The sequence below is a fragment of the Hyposmocoma kahamanoa genome, unplaced genomic scaffold (genome assembly GCF_003589595.1).
Source record: "Hyposmocoma kahamanoa isolate Upper Pololo Valley unplaced genomic scaffold, ASM358959v1 100021, whole genome shotgun sequence".
Lineage (NCBI taxonomy): Eukaryota > Metazoa > Arthropoda > Insecta > Lepidoptera > Cosmopterigidae > Hyposmocoma > Hyposmocoma kahamanoa.
Genome location: NW_020653200.1, coordinates 15,889,246 through 15,909,504, shown reverse-complemented (window position 1 = coordinate 15,909,504; position 20,259 = coordinate 15,889,246). Strand labels below are relative to the sequence as shown.

Sequence of the window (20,259 nt, the reverse complement as noted above, 5' to 3'; positions counted from 1 at the left end):
GAGCAATCGTATTAGTTTGATGTGTTGTTTACAAGCGAATTACTGCACGCGCTCGTTACGTATGATGCAGTGTGAAGTTGATGACAGACAGAATGTTCAATGTAAACCACTTAATAGTTAAGAAAAATAAACATAAATACCTAGTCAATGAGTACCTACCAAGAATTGTATAACCTTTTAGACATTTAGAGGTATATTGAATTTCTGTCGTCACGATGTCGCATGCGTCGCAGACAAATATCGCGAGGGGCGATTTGACACAAGTTCTCAGTTCTCTGCTTTAAGTGCGCAATAGCACGCAACTGTTAAATATTAAGTTGCCTTAAAAGAAAAACATTAAACTGACATCAACCTGATTTAATTATTAATTTCGTATTTCGCGTCCGAACACCATCTGTGTTACATCAAAAGGCCAACTAAATAATTACAGTAGAGCAGTATTATAATGTGAACGTTTCGTGCGTACTATTATTATCGTATTCATCCTTTTTTTTTTTGACATCCGCTATGCGATATTCTTCATTTGGTCCAAGTGAATAAAGCGTGGCATATTGCATTTTCGGTGAGTATAAATAAAAACGAAGTCGCAGCTTACTCACCGTTAAGCGAAGCGAGGTGGTGGTGCGCTGGCGTGTCGCCCTCTTCGGCCGCACACGCCGACTCGCGGAAAGAACTGCACGAAGACAGCAGGCTGCAACAAGTCACACGTGAGAGCACAGAGTCATTACAAAGAAAACAAATAATGGTACACATTATACCTGGTGCGCTTGGGTGGTGTCGGCGCCTGCTTGCCGCGCCGGTTAGTGGGGCGGCGCATCTGCACACCGCCGCCTGCCTTTTTCACCGCCATAAGCGGCGTACTCCCTCCGCTGCCCCCGCCACTACTGCCCTCCTGTAGCTGTTTCTCCACTTCTGTGAAATAAAGACCAATAAATTTATTTTACAGCAAAATATTTGGTAGTTAATAATGAGACCGATTTTTTGTTTATTAACGGAAATATTAAATTCATAATTGAACTCACTCGTAACAACTGTAAAGTATAAAATATTAAGTATATATTATGTACCCATATACAGTGTGTGCAATCTGTGGCAGTGCAATTGACCACGTGGCCTGATCTGGCTGGAATTTTAAGACCATGTTGACTTCAAAAGGGCTTGTTAACCCCATTTTATATTAAAGTGGAGCAAAGAAAAACTATATTTTAACCATCATGAATATTTAGTGCTTTTGGCATGACCAACCCTACACGGAATCAAAATAATGAAATATGCCTCATGATAGTTATGATGCACAGATTTTACGGTCCGTTTTGGTACACAAAAAACCATAGAATATTAAGGAGAAAGCTCTATTTATGTACATATATGTTACATTATAGCTTACAAACATGAATTTTTACATATTAATAAAACTATACAAAATGCTACACTTTCTTTAATTAAAATAACTAATGTTTGTCTTTATACGAATAAATTTGACACGGCCAATACGACTCGGTTGCACTTCTTGACGTACATGTAAACAAATAACACAAATTTGATATGTAATGCATTTTTGTGATACAAGGCTGCGAGATTGCGTTGGTTCGGGCAATTATAATAAATCGACAATTAATAATTTGACGGGGCAGGTAATTGGCCAATTGGACGCTCTAGGTGCCGCTGAAATCTGCTGAATAACGGTTGGCGAGCTAAAAGTCACATGCTTTTACTGTAATTTGCCTGGCCTTTTGTGTTGAAGTGTCCAAAGTATACGAAATATGTAAATATTTACAATACTTTACAGGTTTACGTATAACGTTAAGATTTTAAAGTGACCGTTCGTGGCGCTGACGTAATTAATACTCAAATATTCGACTTTAAGCAACGGTAAATACTTATATAAAAAGTTTAAATTACTGCAATTGATAGGGAATGCTTTTGGGTCTTCTGCATTGAAAGTATTCTAATCATGTGCAAGTCAGGAGAACATAGTCAGCAGATCTTCAAAATTCTTTGAAGGCACGTGAGGATACGTACCGAAGTAAAGGTACTATGACCTCGCCCTTTAGGAGATTCGTACCCTTCATTTAGACGTATAAAGATCACTTTACGTACCTTCGGTAATGGAGTGGTCCTGGAACATGTGCTCAAGGTCATGATGAATCTGTTGGAAGGTGGGTCGATCGGCGGGGTTCCACTGCCAGCAGCCGCGCATCAGCTCGTAAACCGCCGCGGGGCACCCCGGCGGGCATTCCATGCGGTAGCCCTGGGCAGTAATACATTAGATCAATAACGTTGGGAGTGCATTGACCGTGTATTGCAGAGCTCAGAAAGCGTCGCGGCAACTCAGCAACATCATTTGCTACTACACATTATTCCATAACTTAACTTTCATGTTTAAGTCCGTGTTTTGAGCACGACTAGACACGTGCAAAATGAGACTTAGAGGTCGGTACAAAACACCTCGTCTTCCGAGTATCTACTCGCTTCAGGGTGAAGGGTACAGAATTGCAGTCAGACTTATAATAATAATAATGTGTATGTTTGTATACGCATAGTTAAGGCGTGAGACGTCGCTACAGTTGCAATATTGTATAACACAATAAACATACACATTGACGAACTGACACACACCCGAGTCAGCTTCGATAGCTACAGAGTGCTCCGAAGCGCGCGCAATTGTTGGCTAGAGTAATGCGGAGACCGCTGCGGACACCCTATATGCGCGCGCCTCGCATTGTTCTGCCGGGTATATATGCATGTGCCGCAGCCACTGATCGGTCAGTTCTCGCCGCCGAGCGTAGTCGCACCCCACGCCACCTGTGCCCCTGCCGCTCCACACTTCCGCCATGCTCCTGCAGCACATTCTGTTTGCGTTCCTGCTGCTTTCAATCACCGTGCTCGGTAATTTTTATTTTACTGTTTTATTGTTGCGATTAATTCGCCGATTTGACCGAAAACATAGTGCGTCACTGTGATGTTACTTTTCAGGCAAGCATAAGAAGGCGAAGCCAAAGAAATTCGTGTCCCCGACGACGAAGGGCATTCAGTGCTACAACTGCCTCTCATTCGACCACCCTGGCTGCTGGGATCCCGATCACCCCGACTACGCCAATATCACGGTGAGTTATTTCATTGTATTAAATCAACTATGTCAACATGACCCAATTACTCATTGTATATCCGACTCTTTATTTATTATTGTTTGAAAAACGCATAACGAAATATTGTTTATTACGGATTTCCAATATGAATACTTTGAATTCTCGCATGATTCGGCTCCTAAATCGAAGTTAATAACTTGGGTGGTCTTTGAAACCCCGGCAGGTACCAAACATCGACTGCTACATCCCAGGCATGGCGTTTCTGTGTATCGTCATCACCTCCGAATCCGCAAAGCTTGGTGAGTATTAAACCATGCACACCGTGCCCTAAACGTCGTATCGTATCCTACCAACTAAGCGCGTCTGTGTTGCAGTGGAGACAGGCCAGGAGATCGGACCGGTGCGTGCACGCACATGCGTGCCTGCCAAGGACTTCTCCAAAAAGACGGTGTCATACAGTATGTGCTCCAAGCTGAGCAAGGAGCTGTCGGCGTCGGAGATATTCAGCCGCATTGCGGTGAGCCGCCCGCAATGCACCCTCTGCAAGAAGCACCTGTGCACAGACGCGTCACATTGCTAGACGTTATCGCCAAACACACCGCCCACCCCGCCCGCGCCCGCCATTGTTACGCAACGTGTTTAGCGCCGGCCGCCCTCGCCTATCAAATGCAACCAAGTGTACAGCGCTACTTGTTTGGAAACTAACATCTTTGTTACCCGTCGCTCCGCGGCCGAGATTCTTTTTTTACGTGTTAAGACGTTAAGATTATGTTTAATAAAACTAATTAAAACCTATGAGTCTTTTTGCACAGGCGCATCTCAAAACGTTATATTCTAACCAAAATAAAATAATAGAAAATAACCTAGCGTTACACGTGCCCTTCTTCTCGTGTTTTACTGAACGAGCACATATGCGATCGTGCTGCCTCGTGCGTCATACGCTTCCAGTTATACACTAATACAATAAGTTGTTTTAAAATCCACGCATAATTTCGCCGACGTATGCAAGTTTATCAACCGAGCTTATCAACGCCTCATTCCAATTCTTTTTTTGTCAACTTTTCTAGATGTGTTTCTCTTGTGCCGCTGCGTAAGTACAATACATCGTATTACGCAGTCGAGTATAAGACGAAAAGGTTGTCGTACAGTTCCACACCCAGACTCGGGTCTTTCAAAAGTAAAATTTCAATGACGTTTCTTATAGGGGCAAGCATATTTGTTAATAAAATTTTTCCAATTCCGATTGACTCAACACTGTGATGACGTTGTGACATTTTGGGAAGTCACGAGTGAAAATAGCTTTTAAGTTAAAATTGTTTATTGCCATATTATCGATGGTCAGAAGCGAAAATGAAGATCTGGAAGTTATAAAGTAAGACCTTATTTATTTATAAGTACGTATTTCGAGTGACATTAGATTCAATGGAACAAAAGGTGCAATCTTCATATATATTTATATATCTGACGTCAAATGCGCGCAATTATACGTATTTTGTAAAAAGTGTGTGCGTTGACGAAAGGAGGGACATTACCCAAAATAAGCTTTCGTATCATACAGGAAACTCTCTGCAATCTACTTAATTAACTATAAATTTACTATAAGTACTTCTCATTCTGAATTTATTCAATATTATTCTAAGCTGCAAGTCGGTCGGTTGTAGATTTTTAGGTTGTAGGTATTGTTAAAATCACTCGCCGTTTGCATTACTTGTCAGGCTGCGTCAGCCTGCAGTCTATTCACGGGCGTCGACATCTTTATCGTCATCGGGTCGCGACTCAATGTGCGTTTTTCCACGGTTAGAAACGAACCTATGCTCTAGAAATTTGTTAAATAAATCACACCGAATAAGAACCAGAGTTCATCCAGTATCAGACTTTACCCGCTCCGAGAGGGCACGCGAGTATCAGTGAGATTGTGAGTTATGCTCTGGGCACTAGAAATGGTTTCGGAGCCGGGAATTTTTGTAATGTTCGGGTTCTTATGCATCCTGCCATATTGAAACCGGGTGGCGGGGTGGTGAAGTACGGGGCCGAGCACGAGGCGGAAGTTGTATTTTATTGTTCCATGAAACCAGGAGCGCGTTCCATGGAGTTCCATGGAGCGCGGTCCGAAAGCGGGACTTTAGCGGGCTAGCACGTGTTTTACAACTGTGCGCTGTTATTAAGTTTCAATATGAATGCGACCACGAAATACTTTTGCGCTGCTTCCATAACGGTAATAAAAGCAAAAATTTATCGTGATCGCTATCCGACAGCGACATTGTCCTTTCTTTAAAATGTGTGTGTCACACCGGCCGTCTTCCCGCCGCAAATTCCGCGTAGGACTGCTGTGTGCCTATTATCGTATAAATATTTTAGGGGTGCTTTGAAATTGTTTTAGGAGAACAAATCCAATTAATAATATGAATTCGAATCCTTCAAGGCCATGCAATCCGCAAAGAGAATCTCTATCATCTACTCCTTTTACAGATGCTAATAATTTTCCTTCAGTTAATAACTATAATCGTGCCAATTTTATTCATTTCAAATGATGAATTCAAATCATGAATCTGAAAAAAATACTTTCTATAATAAAAATAAGTGGCAGTAGTTTAGTACGCAAAATGGTTCACACGATCACGGGGTTGGCACCATAGATATAGAGGGGAAATTTGGTATGAGGGCGTGGTGCGTGTCGCCTCGATATGGTCAAAATGCACATATCGAGGCGACACTCCTTCAAACATCGCTACAGCGACATAGCGATCGTTGTACTGACAAGATCTCTCGTAAAACGTGAAAATTACAAGTTGTAGCAATATACCTTGTAAAAATTGGGAGTGAAAACATAAATTTTAAAACCAGTGGAATAACATACGACCGGCTATTAGCATTATTAGTTACTGTTTTTATTATTGTTCAATGTTTTCTTTTGGTCTCCATAGAAATTTCTAAACTCAAATATAGTGATGTTCATTTACGGTGATTGATATTATCGACAATTAATTTTTACTAAAATGTTTTAATTTTTGTAATTAAAGTCCTTAAAATGTCGAAGCGAAAAGCGTTCACGGTAAATTGATTCATTTTATTTTATTATTATTATTATTATTATTACTAAACATTTTATTTCGAGTAACTTTAACACAACTCATATTTCGGACACCCGTTTCCATATCATGTCAATTTGTACGTTGTTGTTGCTTTAAGAAAAATGTATATGTATAATTGTTTTAGATAATTTGGATATTTAAATTCCATTATACTCATAGATTAAACGTAGAGTATTTTTAATTTTTAAGTCTTTCCAATGAGTTCAAATAAAAGAAGGTTGCATTGAAGCTGCAAAAAATAGAAAGATTTGTTTTCTTATTATTGTTGCTGACTTTGTTTAAATTTCTATAGAAAATGCTTTTAAAAAATATACAAAATAAAATCGGTTTTATTTTACATGTGCGTGCAAAATAAATTAGAAACAATTCTAGGAAGTTACATAAATCCTTCATAACAAAACAACATAATATATTAATATAATTTATTAAATTCGTCGAGGGATCGAGTTTACGCTTGACAGTGACAGCTTCACCAACCCATAGTAACGTATAATGGAAAACTGACACTGGCCCAAGCCTAGTTTGTTAATTTAATAATACACCAGTACCAGTGTAGGTATAGTATGAAAAATAGAATATTTTTTTACTATTAAAAACAGCCAAATGGATCCTGACTATTGATTAAGTACAACCACAGCCCTTGTTGAGTAGCGTCAGTTTAAGATAATAAGGTTAACAAATGACGGAGCGGTATCCATCAGCGCCCGCCGGTGCTGCGGGACAGCGGTTTTATTTCAATACTCACGACCCTGCAAGTTTATGCGGGCACGTAGTCGCCGCGGTTGCGGGCACGAAAGCTGCTGCGATTGCGGAACGGACCGCGAGCTTAGTTAGAGATAATCGCAAGTCGCGCGGTTATTAGAGAACTCACCCCCCGTGCGCCTGAAGTCAGCCACTAATACTCCGCCTCGGCAACCGCGAGCAAACGTCACCACTACAGGCGCAAAACGCGCCGTGAAATGTGCTACTAATTGTATAAACTTAACTATTACATTCTACGGAAGCTCGTCCGGCGGGTGGAAAAGAGAAGAAGCGGTCCCGCGGCAGACACGGGTGAAAACCGCTCCGTGAGTACTTAGTGTTACGAAAAATGAGTTTCAGCGCCATCTAACGTGTAATAGTTAGCTATCATATACTAGTAGCATTTTTACTAAAACGCCACCTGATGGTGAATGGTTGAACCAGGATGAAAAAATACTGAAATATTGCAATACTCAAGTGACTGTAAGTTTAATTTTGTTAAAAAATAAAATTGTTACGTCGTGTTCATGTTTTAAGCCCTAACAATCAAAATCGTTAAGTTATGGTACTTGGTTCTTGATGTAACGGGCTGGTGTCCGCATCTCGACGTCAAGGCGCCTATTTTGCTTATATTTTAATAAGAGCGTAATGTTTGAATTGCACACAAGCTAAAAAGTGGCGACATCGGTACCCGATCTTACATAGCGTCATTACATATCTCCCTTTTGTTCCTATATCTATGGTTGGCACTCCGCGCTTTGGTTCGCAGTCAGCATGCATCGGGCAACATGAATACGAATTTCCACGCTTTGTGTCACCTGACGCATAGCAACACATATGTTACTAAGCGTACTGCAATTTCGAGGCATATTGATTACATTGATATAACTTTTCGTGTAATTAAGATTCAAGAGTAATATTCATGGAATATATTATTTGATTATTACAATGCGTAGCGCCGAAACAAACGAAATGAAATCTCATATTTTATGTTAAAATGGCCTATATAACGGCGTCGTGGGAAGAGGGCCTCCCGAGTGCGCGCGTTGTGGCCCGTAGTCGCCAATTTTTGCGGCGCGTGGTAGCGCGTATTCAGATGTGTATCGAGAGCTTAGTGTGATTCGAGCTACCGTTCGAAAATACCATACGAAGAACGCATAGCTATTTCTACAGCCACATTTATATTATGCAGTTATAACGTACTAAAAAAAAGCAAAAGAAACGACTGGTGCATGTCATTATTCAACAAAAGCAAGTAGTGGTAAATTGTTAAGATTTATTGAATTGAAAATAAGTAGTTTGTTTTACGTATTCTTACTATAGGTTTTCGCGCTGCGCCTTTGAAGTTACCGACACTCGGCAGATCCAAAAAACAGGCGACCACCGGCCACCAGTGCACGGTCGGGAGGTCCTCTTCCCACGGCAAAATGGCGCGTGGTGGCGCGTTGAAAATGGGGGCCATCAGAAGCCTACGTGTGTATATATATGTATATATATATATATATATATATATATATATATATACGTAAAACGAATGTTTACGTTTGCCTTTTGCTACATAAAAATTTCGAATTACAGAGATTAAGAAGAAAGAGATTAAGAAAATCCTTCACTAAGATCGACTTGAGTGAATTTTTTGCTAACTGCAACTTGGTGTTGTTTGTGATATTTATGACCATGTTTTAGCTCGCTAATCGAATGCCAGTCTCAAATTTTACTTTGAAGCCGGTAGCCAATGACAATACTTGTTTCCTAAAAAAATGAAAGGCGGGAATTTTTGCTAATTGTTTTGTAGTCTATGGACTATTGTTTATGGCAGTTAACAAACAAACCTTTACCTTTTCTTCAGCAGAAAAAAATTAAAAAGTCAACAGTTTTAACCATTGACCTACCGTTTTGACCTTATTAGATATAAGTAGGTGCAATTTATATTGATTTTTTTATATTCGATTTTAAATACAATAATTTATTAATAAGGCTGGACTTGCACTAGTGGGAAAATGGTGTTTATAACTATTTCTTGGAAACTCTGGAACATGAAGATGAAAATCAATGAAGATTAGAGTTATCTCGCTCTGTTTTATTGTATCACTTGTTGTAGGAATACGACTTAGTTCTTTAAATTACAATTTGTTGAACTGTATGTTGAAATAATTGAAGTATGAAACTTCTTGGGTTCTCTCCAAGTAAGTTCAGAAACAAAATAGGAAGGTTCCATTGCACTTATCTTAATCTATGTGAAATGAGAAACCAAAACAACAGACAAAGTAGGTTCCATTGCACTTTTCTGAAGCTATGTGAAATGAGAAACCGAAAAAAGTCGATAGCTCTTAAACTATGGTAATCATCTTTGTTCTCCTGATAATTAGACGTGAAGGCCTCAAAACCGTCATTTTTTATAATAATTTAATATAAATGTATAAACAAAATATGATAAAGGTTATCTACCTTAAAATAAAATAAAAAATGTCAGAGCAACTCAAGAAAAAACGCAAATAACACTGTGATAAAAATGTTAACATATTTCCAAGTCAGACTTAACACTGGTTTTATACAAGTGCTTATACTTTTATACAAGATTGAGATGGGACATAAAAATCGTTCATAAATATTAATTATTGACTTGAGTCGTCCTTGAGACTTTTTTTATGTTTAAGTCGGACTTATCTTTGTTCATAAATACGGGCATAAGACAATAGATTGCTATTAGTTATAGTATGTACCTAGTACATACCTTATGTTCCTGTCCTGTCTAGTTCTTAAAGTACCTTCTAGTTTTTCTATCGCATAAGGTATCTAAAAAGTAACCTAATTAATTGTTGTTGTAATTGTATTGTTTTACAAGACGAATACCAAAATAAGTGGTTATCTTGAGTACAAACATTTACCAAACCAAGGTTTATTACGTGTTGACAGTACATTATCAAGTTACAAGGAATAAAAGTATGCGAAAAAGTACGAAATGCGGATTTCTTATCAAATATCGGAAACAAGTAAACGCACTAGATGTCCAAGTAAAGACGCGTACTTTATATTGTGGCGTGAAGAGGGCAGATTTATTCGGATTAAAACAAAATTATACTCATATTTGAATCTAGTACGTTACAAGACTTAGTCAAATGAATACCTTTTCCAGCATGTGGTAGACGTCAGCGAGGTCGACGCCGGGGTACGGTGACATGCCGTAGGTGGCGATCTCCCAAAGCAACACGCCGAACGCCCAAACGTCCGACTTGGTACTGAAGGTGTTGTAAGCGAGCCCCTCGGGTGCTGTCCACTTGATGGGGAACTTGGCGCCCGCATGCGCCGTGTACGTGTCGTCGCGCATCAACCGAGCAAGGCCAAAGTCCGCTACTTTCACTAGGTGTCCTTCACCTACGAGACAGTTGCGCGCCGCGAGATCCCTGCACAACCAATCATATTCTTATCGATTCAAATCACTATTAATGTATATCCGGGTGCTGTCAGAAATACGTAGCGCTACACAAGTCAATACAAACTTATTGTATGGTCTCATACATTCCTCGATATAACTCTGCACACGCGGCGATCTACTTTAGCCACGTGCCGCACTTTAACTTAAGTACGTAATTCACAATTTATTTTACGTAGTATTATTCGTTTCAATCCATTTTAAACAAAAAGAAACAAACATGTCACTGACCTGACCATAGACGATTTAGCGATGGCTAATTATAATGCAAACTAAAAATCGATTAATTAATTAATCGAATGAATCGATTTGTTTAATTGAGTCATACTAGCAGTTTTACTTATATGAATAGTAAAAATACATAACCTATAAAAGCATATATTTAAAATTTCCGAAATCTTAATTTTAAATCCTCCTTCAAATCTTTACACTTAGATACTCGTTCAATTGCAATTGAAATTTTCGATTTACCAATCGATTACAAAAACTTAATTGAATGAACGGAATGTTTTTTTCGTACAGCACTATGCAACCATAGACAAGTCATAGAAATATAGATGAAAAATAACCTCACTTTTGTACCACCATTTTTCAAATACGATTTTACGATGCTATTCAAATGAATATTGTTGGAATAAGTGATGAGATATCAAGTCAAAAACTTCGAAATATACATGAAAGCGTTACTTATTCGATTTATTGAGTGACTGCTTTAGAATTTTAACCAAACGGGTTTGTTTACTTTTGTTGAAATTGGATTGGAACAGACGTTACCAACACCGATACACTACAACAACGAAAGATTTGTCACCAAACCAAAGTACTTTTACCATTTTCTTTGCAAGTCTTGCTCTGTATGCTACCCCTACAATCTATGTATGGAGTAAAATGACCCATACACTTATAAAAAATTCTAATTAATTGCAAATGCTAAGACGATATTGAACGCTAGTTGCTATTCATATGTATATACGAGCTCATGCGCAAAAGTATATAGTAGGAGATCACACCTGTGTATGAAGGAGCGGCTCTCTAGGTAGCTCATGCCCTCAGCAATCTGCGTGGCCATGTACATGAGCGCGACGGCGTCAACGCGGTCGCGAGTCGCGCCTGCGCGCAGGTACTCGAGTAGATTCCCGCGCGACATGAACTCTGTGATGATGTAGAAAGGAGGCTCGCGCGTGCACACGCCCAGCAGCTGGACGAGGTTCGGGTGCCGCATCTCCTTCATGATCGCCGCTTCTTCCAGGAAATCTTTTAGCGCCATTGTGTCATCTTTCAGCGTCTTGACCGCTACCTGACACGCCAATTCACTTTCTTAACAACTGTGCTGCGAGACGAATGTGGTACCTTGCTATTCAGTACGCATTTCGATTACAAGGTTCTTTATTAGTACTTTAGAGTATTAGTGCTTCACGTACGTTCTATTTTTTTTGTTAAATTTAAAAACAGAAAATTGTTTATAAGCAAACGTATTAAATAAAAATACGTATTAAATAGTTAAAAACATTTCCTTTTTTTTTTTCAAAACAAATTACCAATATAACACAAGCTACCGCATTTTGTTCTGTGTGTCTGTTTAGGGATTCTCAATCATAATATGAACATTTATTTCACATTCCACTTATCTGAGCGACTTGAAATCAGGTATATTATGTAAACCTGACGATGTAACAATAATATGATAACTATGATTTGATGCTGCAACCAGGACATTCTGCAGACTACCGAACTCCTTACCTACTTATAGTAGAAGTGTCGTGCTGATACTAACTTTATTCACTTTTTCAAGTAACTGTTTGTTTCCTTTTTAATTTTAATTTAAGTAATAACAGAATGTGCGTAAAGTTGTGTCTAAAGGTGGAAAGCTGCGAGAATGTAACCACATCAACAAACTAAAACTAAGTTTGTTATGTATAAATTACGTCCATATATGATAAGCGTACAGTATACTAATATAAGAGCATATATATTTTATCCAGATTTTATTAAGGATTTGGTAAAAATGATTATAAGTAGCACAAGTACTGCAAACTATTACAATATTGGCGGGTTGAGTATGCTATCCGTGTAATTCTGTCAAAAGTTGTCTCATTTTTTAAATTGTTTTTAGGAAAAGAACCAAGAAAGAAAAAAATAATGGTAATAATGTACGTTTGGTAGGAGGGTTATGATCGTGAGTTATGAAGTGTAGACGAACCGTGATGTTGCAGCGCTTCCAAACTGCCTCGTAGACATCGCCGTACTGCCCGCCTCCGAGCTTGTGCTTCATAACAATGTCGGTGCGGTCGATCTCCCACTCGTCAGGCGGTGCGAGCGGGAATACGGTGGGCTTGTCGCGCTTTGGTGCTGGATATAGTAACTGCGTGATCAGCCCATCACCCAGCATTGAATGGTGATGCACTAGCTCAGCTAGCGTGCCGAACTTGCTCTCCGACGTCACGTACACCTTGCCATCCGAGTCCTCATTGATGCGATAATGGTACACGCGCCCTTCGTAGCGCAAAGAAATGCTGCGCTGCCCGGGACTCGACTCGGACTCGCGCACCTGTTGACAAACAGTTCACTCCACATTACACTTCAACCATATCGTTGTGCCTCCTAGGAAAAATCTACACTTTGTTCGCACTGGATCTACATCGTAAGGGTTCAATATACATTAGTTCTCCAACAGTCGTGACCAGTCCATTTCAGCTGTTCACCAAGACCAAGCCTGTGCGCTCAGCATCAGCAGCTTAGCAATGGAAGGAGCCGTCCACTCACCAAGAAGCTCCCATTGATCCCCGAAGAGAGCAGGTACTCTGCTGCATTACGTGAGATTGGGCCGTGATACCACGAGTGTTTCTCGAGCGAGTTGACTGGCGTCACGTAGTTACTGGGCACCCAACCTACGCCGCCCGACAGCGTGTGCGCCTCGCACCACTCGCCGCTCTTGTTGTAGCTCACAATGCGCACCTGCTCACCTGCAACAATGTTAATGCAAAAAAATAGAAGTAATACGAGTGAGGTAACTACAAGATAAAAAATTAAAGAATTAAGAAAATATCCTGGACATTCCATAAGTGGAAATGAGGTGGTCATATTGACAGGTAGACTTTGGACTGCAAAAATATTACAAAGGTACCCCCAACCAAGATTGAGTGTAATGATAAACGATTTTAGTTGAATACCTTACGAGACAACGTCTGGCATTAAGCAAGAATCTCATCTGGGTCTTTACCTTTTAACAATGTCATGTCATACTACATATCATACTATTTACCAATGATATCTATACATGTTTTTTAACGATTCAAAAACATATTCGTTTGCCGATGATCTTAAGGCCATAAAGTCTGTTCAAGACTTAGCTGATTCGGCTTTCAAGTTCGTGCGTGTGGTACAGGATGGCTTTAAACATTAAGAAATGCAATCACGTAAAATTTATTAGAAACAGAAATATTATACTTACTAAATATAGCTTAATGTGAGAAACTGTTGAAGAATTGGATGGTACACGTGATCTAGAAGTTTACTTTGTAGAAAGTCAACATTATGTAGAAATAAATAAACAGATTATTGTGCATTCGGTGTTCTCCTCTAAGTAATGGGGCAAAATCACTGAGTATTAGGAAGACTTAGGAAGACATGAATACCTACAAAAATAAAACAGTAAGTGAACCTCTTTCTATATGTAACATGTTTTCTTGTCGGTCTTTGTTCCCTCAGAATTGTAATTTTAAGATTGAAGAGTTAGATTCAAAATGTAACCATAATTATAATCATGATAATAACATATGTGATACAGTAATATCTGAACATGACATTATAAAACAGCTAAGTAATTTAGACACAACAAAAGGCCCTGGCACAGATAAATTGCCTGCTATCTTTTTAAGAAACAGCTAAAACTATTTACAAGCCATTTTTGTTTAACAAATATCTTAGTGAAGGAGTATTCCCAAATGAATAGCAGCTCGTATTGTGCCCGTGCACAAGAGAGACCCTAAGCAAAATGCTGAAAATTACCGCCCTGTTTCCATTTTACCTACTGTATCTAAGATCTATGAAAGACTAATAGTACATCGTGTTATATATCCCTCACTTCACAGTACTATTATTCCACAGCAGCATGACTTTGTGCAACGGAGGTCCACTGTAACTAACTTACTTATTTACACAACTCATTTATTTCATAACATGGATTCAAATAAGCATAAGAAAGCATTTGACAGGGATAAGAGGCTACTTGAAAAAATCGCGTTCAATGGTATCCCTGGCAACCTTTTGCGCTGGTTCTAATCATATATATATAATCGTACACAAAAGATTGTGATTAAAGGCTATGGAGTCGGAGACTGTCAGAATTAGCCTTAGAGGAAGGAAAAAATAAATGAAAGGAACAGAAAATGTACTCAGGATCTTGAATGCTTTTTAGGACGCCTCGATCGCTTTACCACTTTCGGTACTGAAAATAAACTAAGTCTGAGTCTTAACAAACGTAAAAAAATAACATTCTCTAAGAAAAAATCATATTTGGGACATTCATATAAGCTTTGTGGAGTAAAACTGGATGATGTTAATGCTATTAGAGACCTGGGAGTGATAGTTAATTCGAAGTTACATTTGGATACAGATGTTGAGAGTATCATCAATAAAGCATTCAAATCATATGGTTTTGTTATGCGCCCCAGCATGGAATTTAAAATGCCCTCATCTTTCTTAATTTTATGTAAGTCCCTTGTTAGATCACAATTAGAATACGCTGTGCCAATTGGAATCCTTATTACAAAATATGCACAAGTAACACTGAGAGGGTGCACAAAAAAATTCTACGTTGCGTAAAGTATAGATGTAAGGGTAATACAATTAAATATGACCAACTTCTTGAAAAATATAATTTGTTAGATCTACACTATGATTATGATGATGATTATTAGTATGACTTATGTACAAAGTCCCCATGCGTTCATCACGGACTCATCACCTGTTTGCTACTCACAAATGTCGTACAAATACTGGCAAGCGATCGCCATTGTATAGGCAAAAAAATCCTTTAATAATGCATTTAATGCCATTGATATTCATGGCACACGCGTTTGCATTTTCAAAAAGTTGATTATCAATAAATTAAAAAATCGGGTAAATAGAATTCCATAACCAGTGGGCAATTACTTATAAGCCCTTTTAGTTCAAAGATCAAATTCTATTTATATATTTAGTTATTTCAAAAGAAACACGATATTTTTTTTTTTTTTTTTTTACGCACACACTCAACATAGCCCCGCACTAGGGAAACCCTGTGTCGCGGGTGCCATGGACACACACATAGACAACCACAAATTACACCCAAACTCACGAGAGAAATAAATGTAGGCCATACACATATTTCTCCCGACCCGGGAATCGAACCTGGGACCTCCGCGTGGCAGTCCGGCATGGTAACCGTTTGGCCACAGAGGCAGTTAAAATTTATATATTTATATACAGGAAGATTTTTTAATCACTATCCAAATTTTTTTTGGGCATTAGGTATCGTTAATAGAACCCATTTCTGAAATAAAATATGTAGGTCATATTTTCACAATAAAATAATTGTCCCGATCCAATAATCAATAAAGCGTGGTAACCATTTCTAGCGTAAATTTCTCTAGTACGCAAGGCGGCAACATCAATCAACACACCTGCGCGCGCGGCGCGGAGACGGGAAGGGCTAGTTGCGGGGGAGGGCGGAGGGGTACCGGGAGCGGCGACAAGTCACGCACAAAGGTCACGCAGTCGCCCGCGCATTTTCGCCCGGCGAAAGCGTGTTATCTCGTGCGAATTGCGATACATAACGCAGCCCCCGCGATGTACTCAAACCGCGAATATTATGAAATGGTGCGATGTTATTTATTAAGTGGCGAAAGTTTGAACGGAGCTCAAAGACTGTACGAAGCGGAAAGCCTCTCTCGCCTTCGCAACCAAGGTGTAGTGAATCCTTCGATACCGAACCGTGCCACGATTCTCGCTGCCAATCAAAGGCTGTTAGATCATGGCCAGTTCACTTCTCCTTCACATGCACAAGGGCGTGGAAGGCAAAGACTGCCAGTAGAGATCGAGGAAGAAATCTTCGATTTTTTCGAAAGAAACCCTCGTGCAAGTACTCGAGATGCAGCGAGACGCTTCGAGGTCAGCCAGTACGCCGTCTGGAAGCTGCTCAACACCGCAGGGTTGCACCCTTACCACTTCCAAAAGGTGCAAGCATTAAGTGATGCAGATGCTGCGCCCCGCCGAGCCTTCTGCGAGTGGCTAATTGCGCACCCGACGGCCGTTATAATGTGGACCGATGAGGCTTTGTTTACGCGTGTCGGATTATACAATCAGCACAACGAACACTGGTGGTCATTCCGAAACCCACACATGATAAGGGAAACCTATCATCAAGTGCGTTTTAGTGCCAACGTGTGGGCCGGTATCGTAGGCAATAAAGTACTTGGGCCGTATTTTATCGAGAGACGCTTGACCGGTGGCACGTATCTGGATATGTTGCGTACGGTGATCACGGACTTTGTGGACGAGGTGCCCCTCGTGCACCTGCGCGACTTTTATTTCCAACAAGACGGTGCCCCGCCTCACTACGCCGCCGCGGTGCGCGAATACCTCGGCACTGAGCACGGCGACCGCTGGATCGGCCGCGGAGGCCCCGTCCCGTGGCCAGCGCGCTCACCGGACCTGACTCCATGTGACTTTTTTTTGTGGGGTGAAATTAAAAGACGTGTGTATGTGGAAGAGGCTCAAAGCCTAGACGCATTAAAACTGCAAATCATACGCGCGTTTGATGAAGTGAAAAGAGACACTGTAGTGCTTAATAAATTGAAAGACAATGTGCAGAAACGTGCTGGACTCTGTTTAGAGAGAAATGGTTTGCATTTTGAACAATTGCTAAAATACACTTAGTTATTAGGATTTTAATCTTTTTTTTTTGTTTTATTGTAGGCAAGTTGAATTTCATTGATTTTAATTATTGTACATTCTAAGTTGATTCAAATTTTTTAAATACGCCTTATTGCAAAAGGTGCTGCCTACCTACCTACTTTGTAAAATTGCCTTCTGAGTAATTTAAACCTACCTACTACCTAGCTAATTTAAACGTTAACGAGTAACCTAAACTACCTTATCACTATGAAATTTAGGTAGGTACAATAATGCCTTTTGCGATCTGACGGTCCTAAGCCCGTTAAAGTATGAAGGAAAAATTTGCAACTTATGGATGTTATTATTTGTTATCAATCAAATGGCGGGGCGGGGGGCGGAAGCGCAATGCGCGGTGACCATTTACGTCAGGATTTTTTTGGATAATTTTGTAATGCCTTATCTCAATATTTTAGTACTGAATGATACTAAAAGAAAAAATACGTATATAATTATTTTCATTGCAGATCATAATATGAAATTTTGGATAGTGTTTAAAAAATCTTCCTGTATATTAAAAATTATATATATGGTATATCACAATTAGTTAGTGGATATATATTATATATATTATATATAGTGGATATATTAGCACAAATAGTTATATAGTGTATGTGTGTACATGTGTACGGGATGTTTTCTCTAGTGGATGCATCGGCTTGGACGACTTTTCTTCAATATTTTTATAAAAGTATGTATATTGTCGTAAATGCTCTTATCAATCGATGTGTCTATTGTAGGGGTATCTGTATATGCATATCTCCATAATTATACTACAATATGTGCTCCTGATTTAGTGTTGGCATTATTTGTGAGTAGTGACACCAGTAAATTAGAAGCGCAGTCCTGGCTATGATGGCCTCAATATTGAGCATTTGCAACACGCAGGTGTGCACCTACCGCGAGTGCTTGCGATGTTCTATAACCTATGCACTGGTGATACGGCGGATCTATCTAATTATAGGCGCATATCGCTGGCAACCATATCAGCAAAGGTGCTGGACAGTTTGTTTCACAAATACCTGGACAATCACCTTAAATTCCAAGACGCTCAGTTTGGATTTAGAGCCAGCTTGTCGACCGAGAGTGCACAGAATAGAGCCTCAAGCAGACTTTACAGTACTATACATCTAGGAGTAACCCTGTTTACGCCTGTTTTTTGGATCTGTCAAAAGCGTTTGATCTGGTATCTTATGATGTATTGTGGAGCAAACTAAAGCATGAATCAAATCTACCATGCGAATTAAGAGACTTATTAATTAACTTATAAATTAGATACTGGTACGGCCACCAGAAAAACAGAGTGAGGTGGGCTAGCTCGTATTCGGATATGTATGGATTGGAGTGTGGGGTAAGGCAGGGAGGATTGACCTCTCCCAAACTATTTAACCTATACATTAATAAACTGATATGCGAGCTCAGCAGTACACATGTCGGATGTCACATTGACGGTGTCTGTATAAATAATATAAGTTACGCAGATGACATGGTTCTGCTGAGTCCATTTATCGGTGCACTTAGAATACTACTGAGCATTTGTGAGACGTGTCTCACATGGTTTGAAGTATAATGTAAATAAATGTTAATTTATGATTTTTTAAGTTATGTCCGAAACGGTGTAAAGCTGGCCTCCCATAACTCTTTGTGGTGTTCCTCTGAAACGTGTCACCCAATTCAAATATTTGGGCCACTGGGCCACGAATGACCTAAAAGATAATGTTGACATAGAAAGAGAGCGCAGGGCTCTGGCTGTCCGTTGTAATATGCTGGCTCGGAGGTTCGTACGCTGCTCTAACGTAGTCAAGATAACGCTATTCAAAGCTTTCTGCCAATCTTTCTACACTAGCAGCCTCTGGGTCTCATATGCGCAGCGGTCAGCCGGCGCACTGCGCGTACAATATAATAACGCGTTCAGGATGCTGTTGGGTCTGCCACAGTTCTGCAGTGCTTCGAGTATGTTCGCGGAGACGGCAAATGATGGTTTCCACGCGATCCTGCGCAAGCGTACTGCGTCGTTGCTGAGTTGCCTGGGTAGATCATCTAACAGCATCCTGAACGTTTTTACTGGCGGGTGGGACTCTCCGCTGCTACACCAGTGACTGTGCTTGCATGCGGACAAGCACATAGATGGATAGTGGTAGCGGTTCAGACCCATAACTCTTATACAATAAATTGGCAATAATATGTATTTTTAATTTTAATTTAATTTAATGTATTGTATTTTAGAATGTGTTTATTTTATTTTATTTCATTTTGTGACTCGTGTACTGTGAACTAAAATATTTTGAATTTGAATTTACTAAAATCGGAAAACTGTTAAGTAATCTGTGGTTAACGGTGTTGGTTACTCATTACGTTACTATTTGTTAGTTATAGCTATGTACGATTTGTAATGTGTAACTGTCTGTTGACCCCGACAAATATAAAAAACATACTACAAAATCTTTGAAATAAGTTGTGAATCCTAAGTGCTAAAAATAATAATACATTATAATAAAATCTTAAAGAAGCCGAGCCCATATTTCTAATATTTTAAAGTAAAACTTAGTACTATTGCCGCGTCGAACCTTCATGGATGACCAGCGACCAGCCTCCATGGACGACCAGACAGGCAACCCACAAAGACAGACTTACTAGACTGACAGGAATTCGAATTAGACCGACTATCTTCTGGACAAAAGACGACGACAGACGTTCCTTTCTTTTTTGACAAAGGACGACAAGACAGTCCTGACTAAACCACCGACGCGAGCAGGCGACTTCTCCTGACTGAATTGTACAGACAAACCACTATTAAGCCGTAGACAATAGGAATTTTTGTGTGATTGTCGCTTATCTGTTTGTGTGTGCGTTCGTGCATGCTAACCTTCATAATTGCTGAACCAATACTGATTTTTCAGTAATGTATTAAGATAAACTTGAGCTAATATTAGGGGTTAAAGTATGAAATTGCCGTTTTATTGCAATAGGT

At 39.6% G+C, this 20,259-nt stretch overlaps 2 protein-coding genes across 2 annotated transcripts in view; one reads left to right on the top strand and one right to left on the bottom strand.

Annotated features, from left to right (window-relative positions):
- Positions 1–591: 591 nt before the first annotated feature.
- Positions 592–20,259, bottom strand: part of LOC113226282 (tyrosine-protein kinase Abl-like) — a 28,049-nt gene continuing 8,381 nt past the window's right edge. The window contains exons 4-10 of the mRNA XM_026458853.1: positions 13,119–13,318; positions 12,556–12,903; positions 11,366–11,652; positions 10,050–10,326; positions 2,101–2,251; positions 759–912; positions 592–691 (exon numbers count right to left, since the gene is read on the bottom strand). Coding sequence (XP_026314638.1) covers positions 592–691; positions 759–912; positions 2,101–2,251; positions 10,050–10,326; positions 11,366–11,652; positions 12,556–12,903; positions 13,119–13,318 — 1,517 coding nt within the window. The remainder of the gene's footprint in view (positions 692–758; positions 913–2,100; positions 2,252–10,049; positions 10,327–11,365; positions 11,653–12,555; positions 12,904–13,118; positions 13,319–20,259) is intronic.
- Positions 2,753–3,905, top strand: LOC113233492. Its single transcript, XM_026468644.1, has 4 exons — positions 2,753–2,889; positions 2,977–3,107; positions 3,313–3,388; positions 3,464–3,905. Exons 1-4 carry the CDS (start codon positions 2,835–2,837, stop codon positions 3,667–3,669), a joined length of 468 nt encoding a protein of 155 aa, XP_026324429.1. The 5' UTR covers positions 2,753–2,834; the 3' UTR covers positions 3,670–3,905.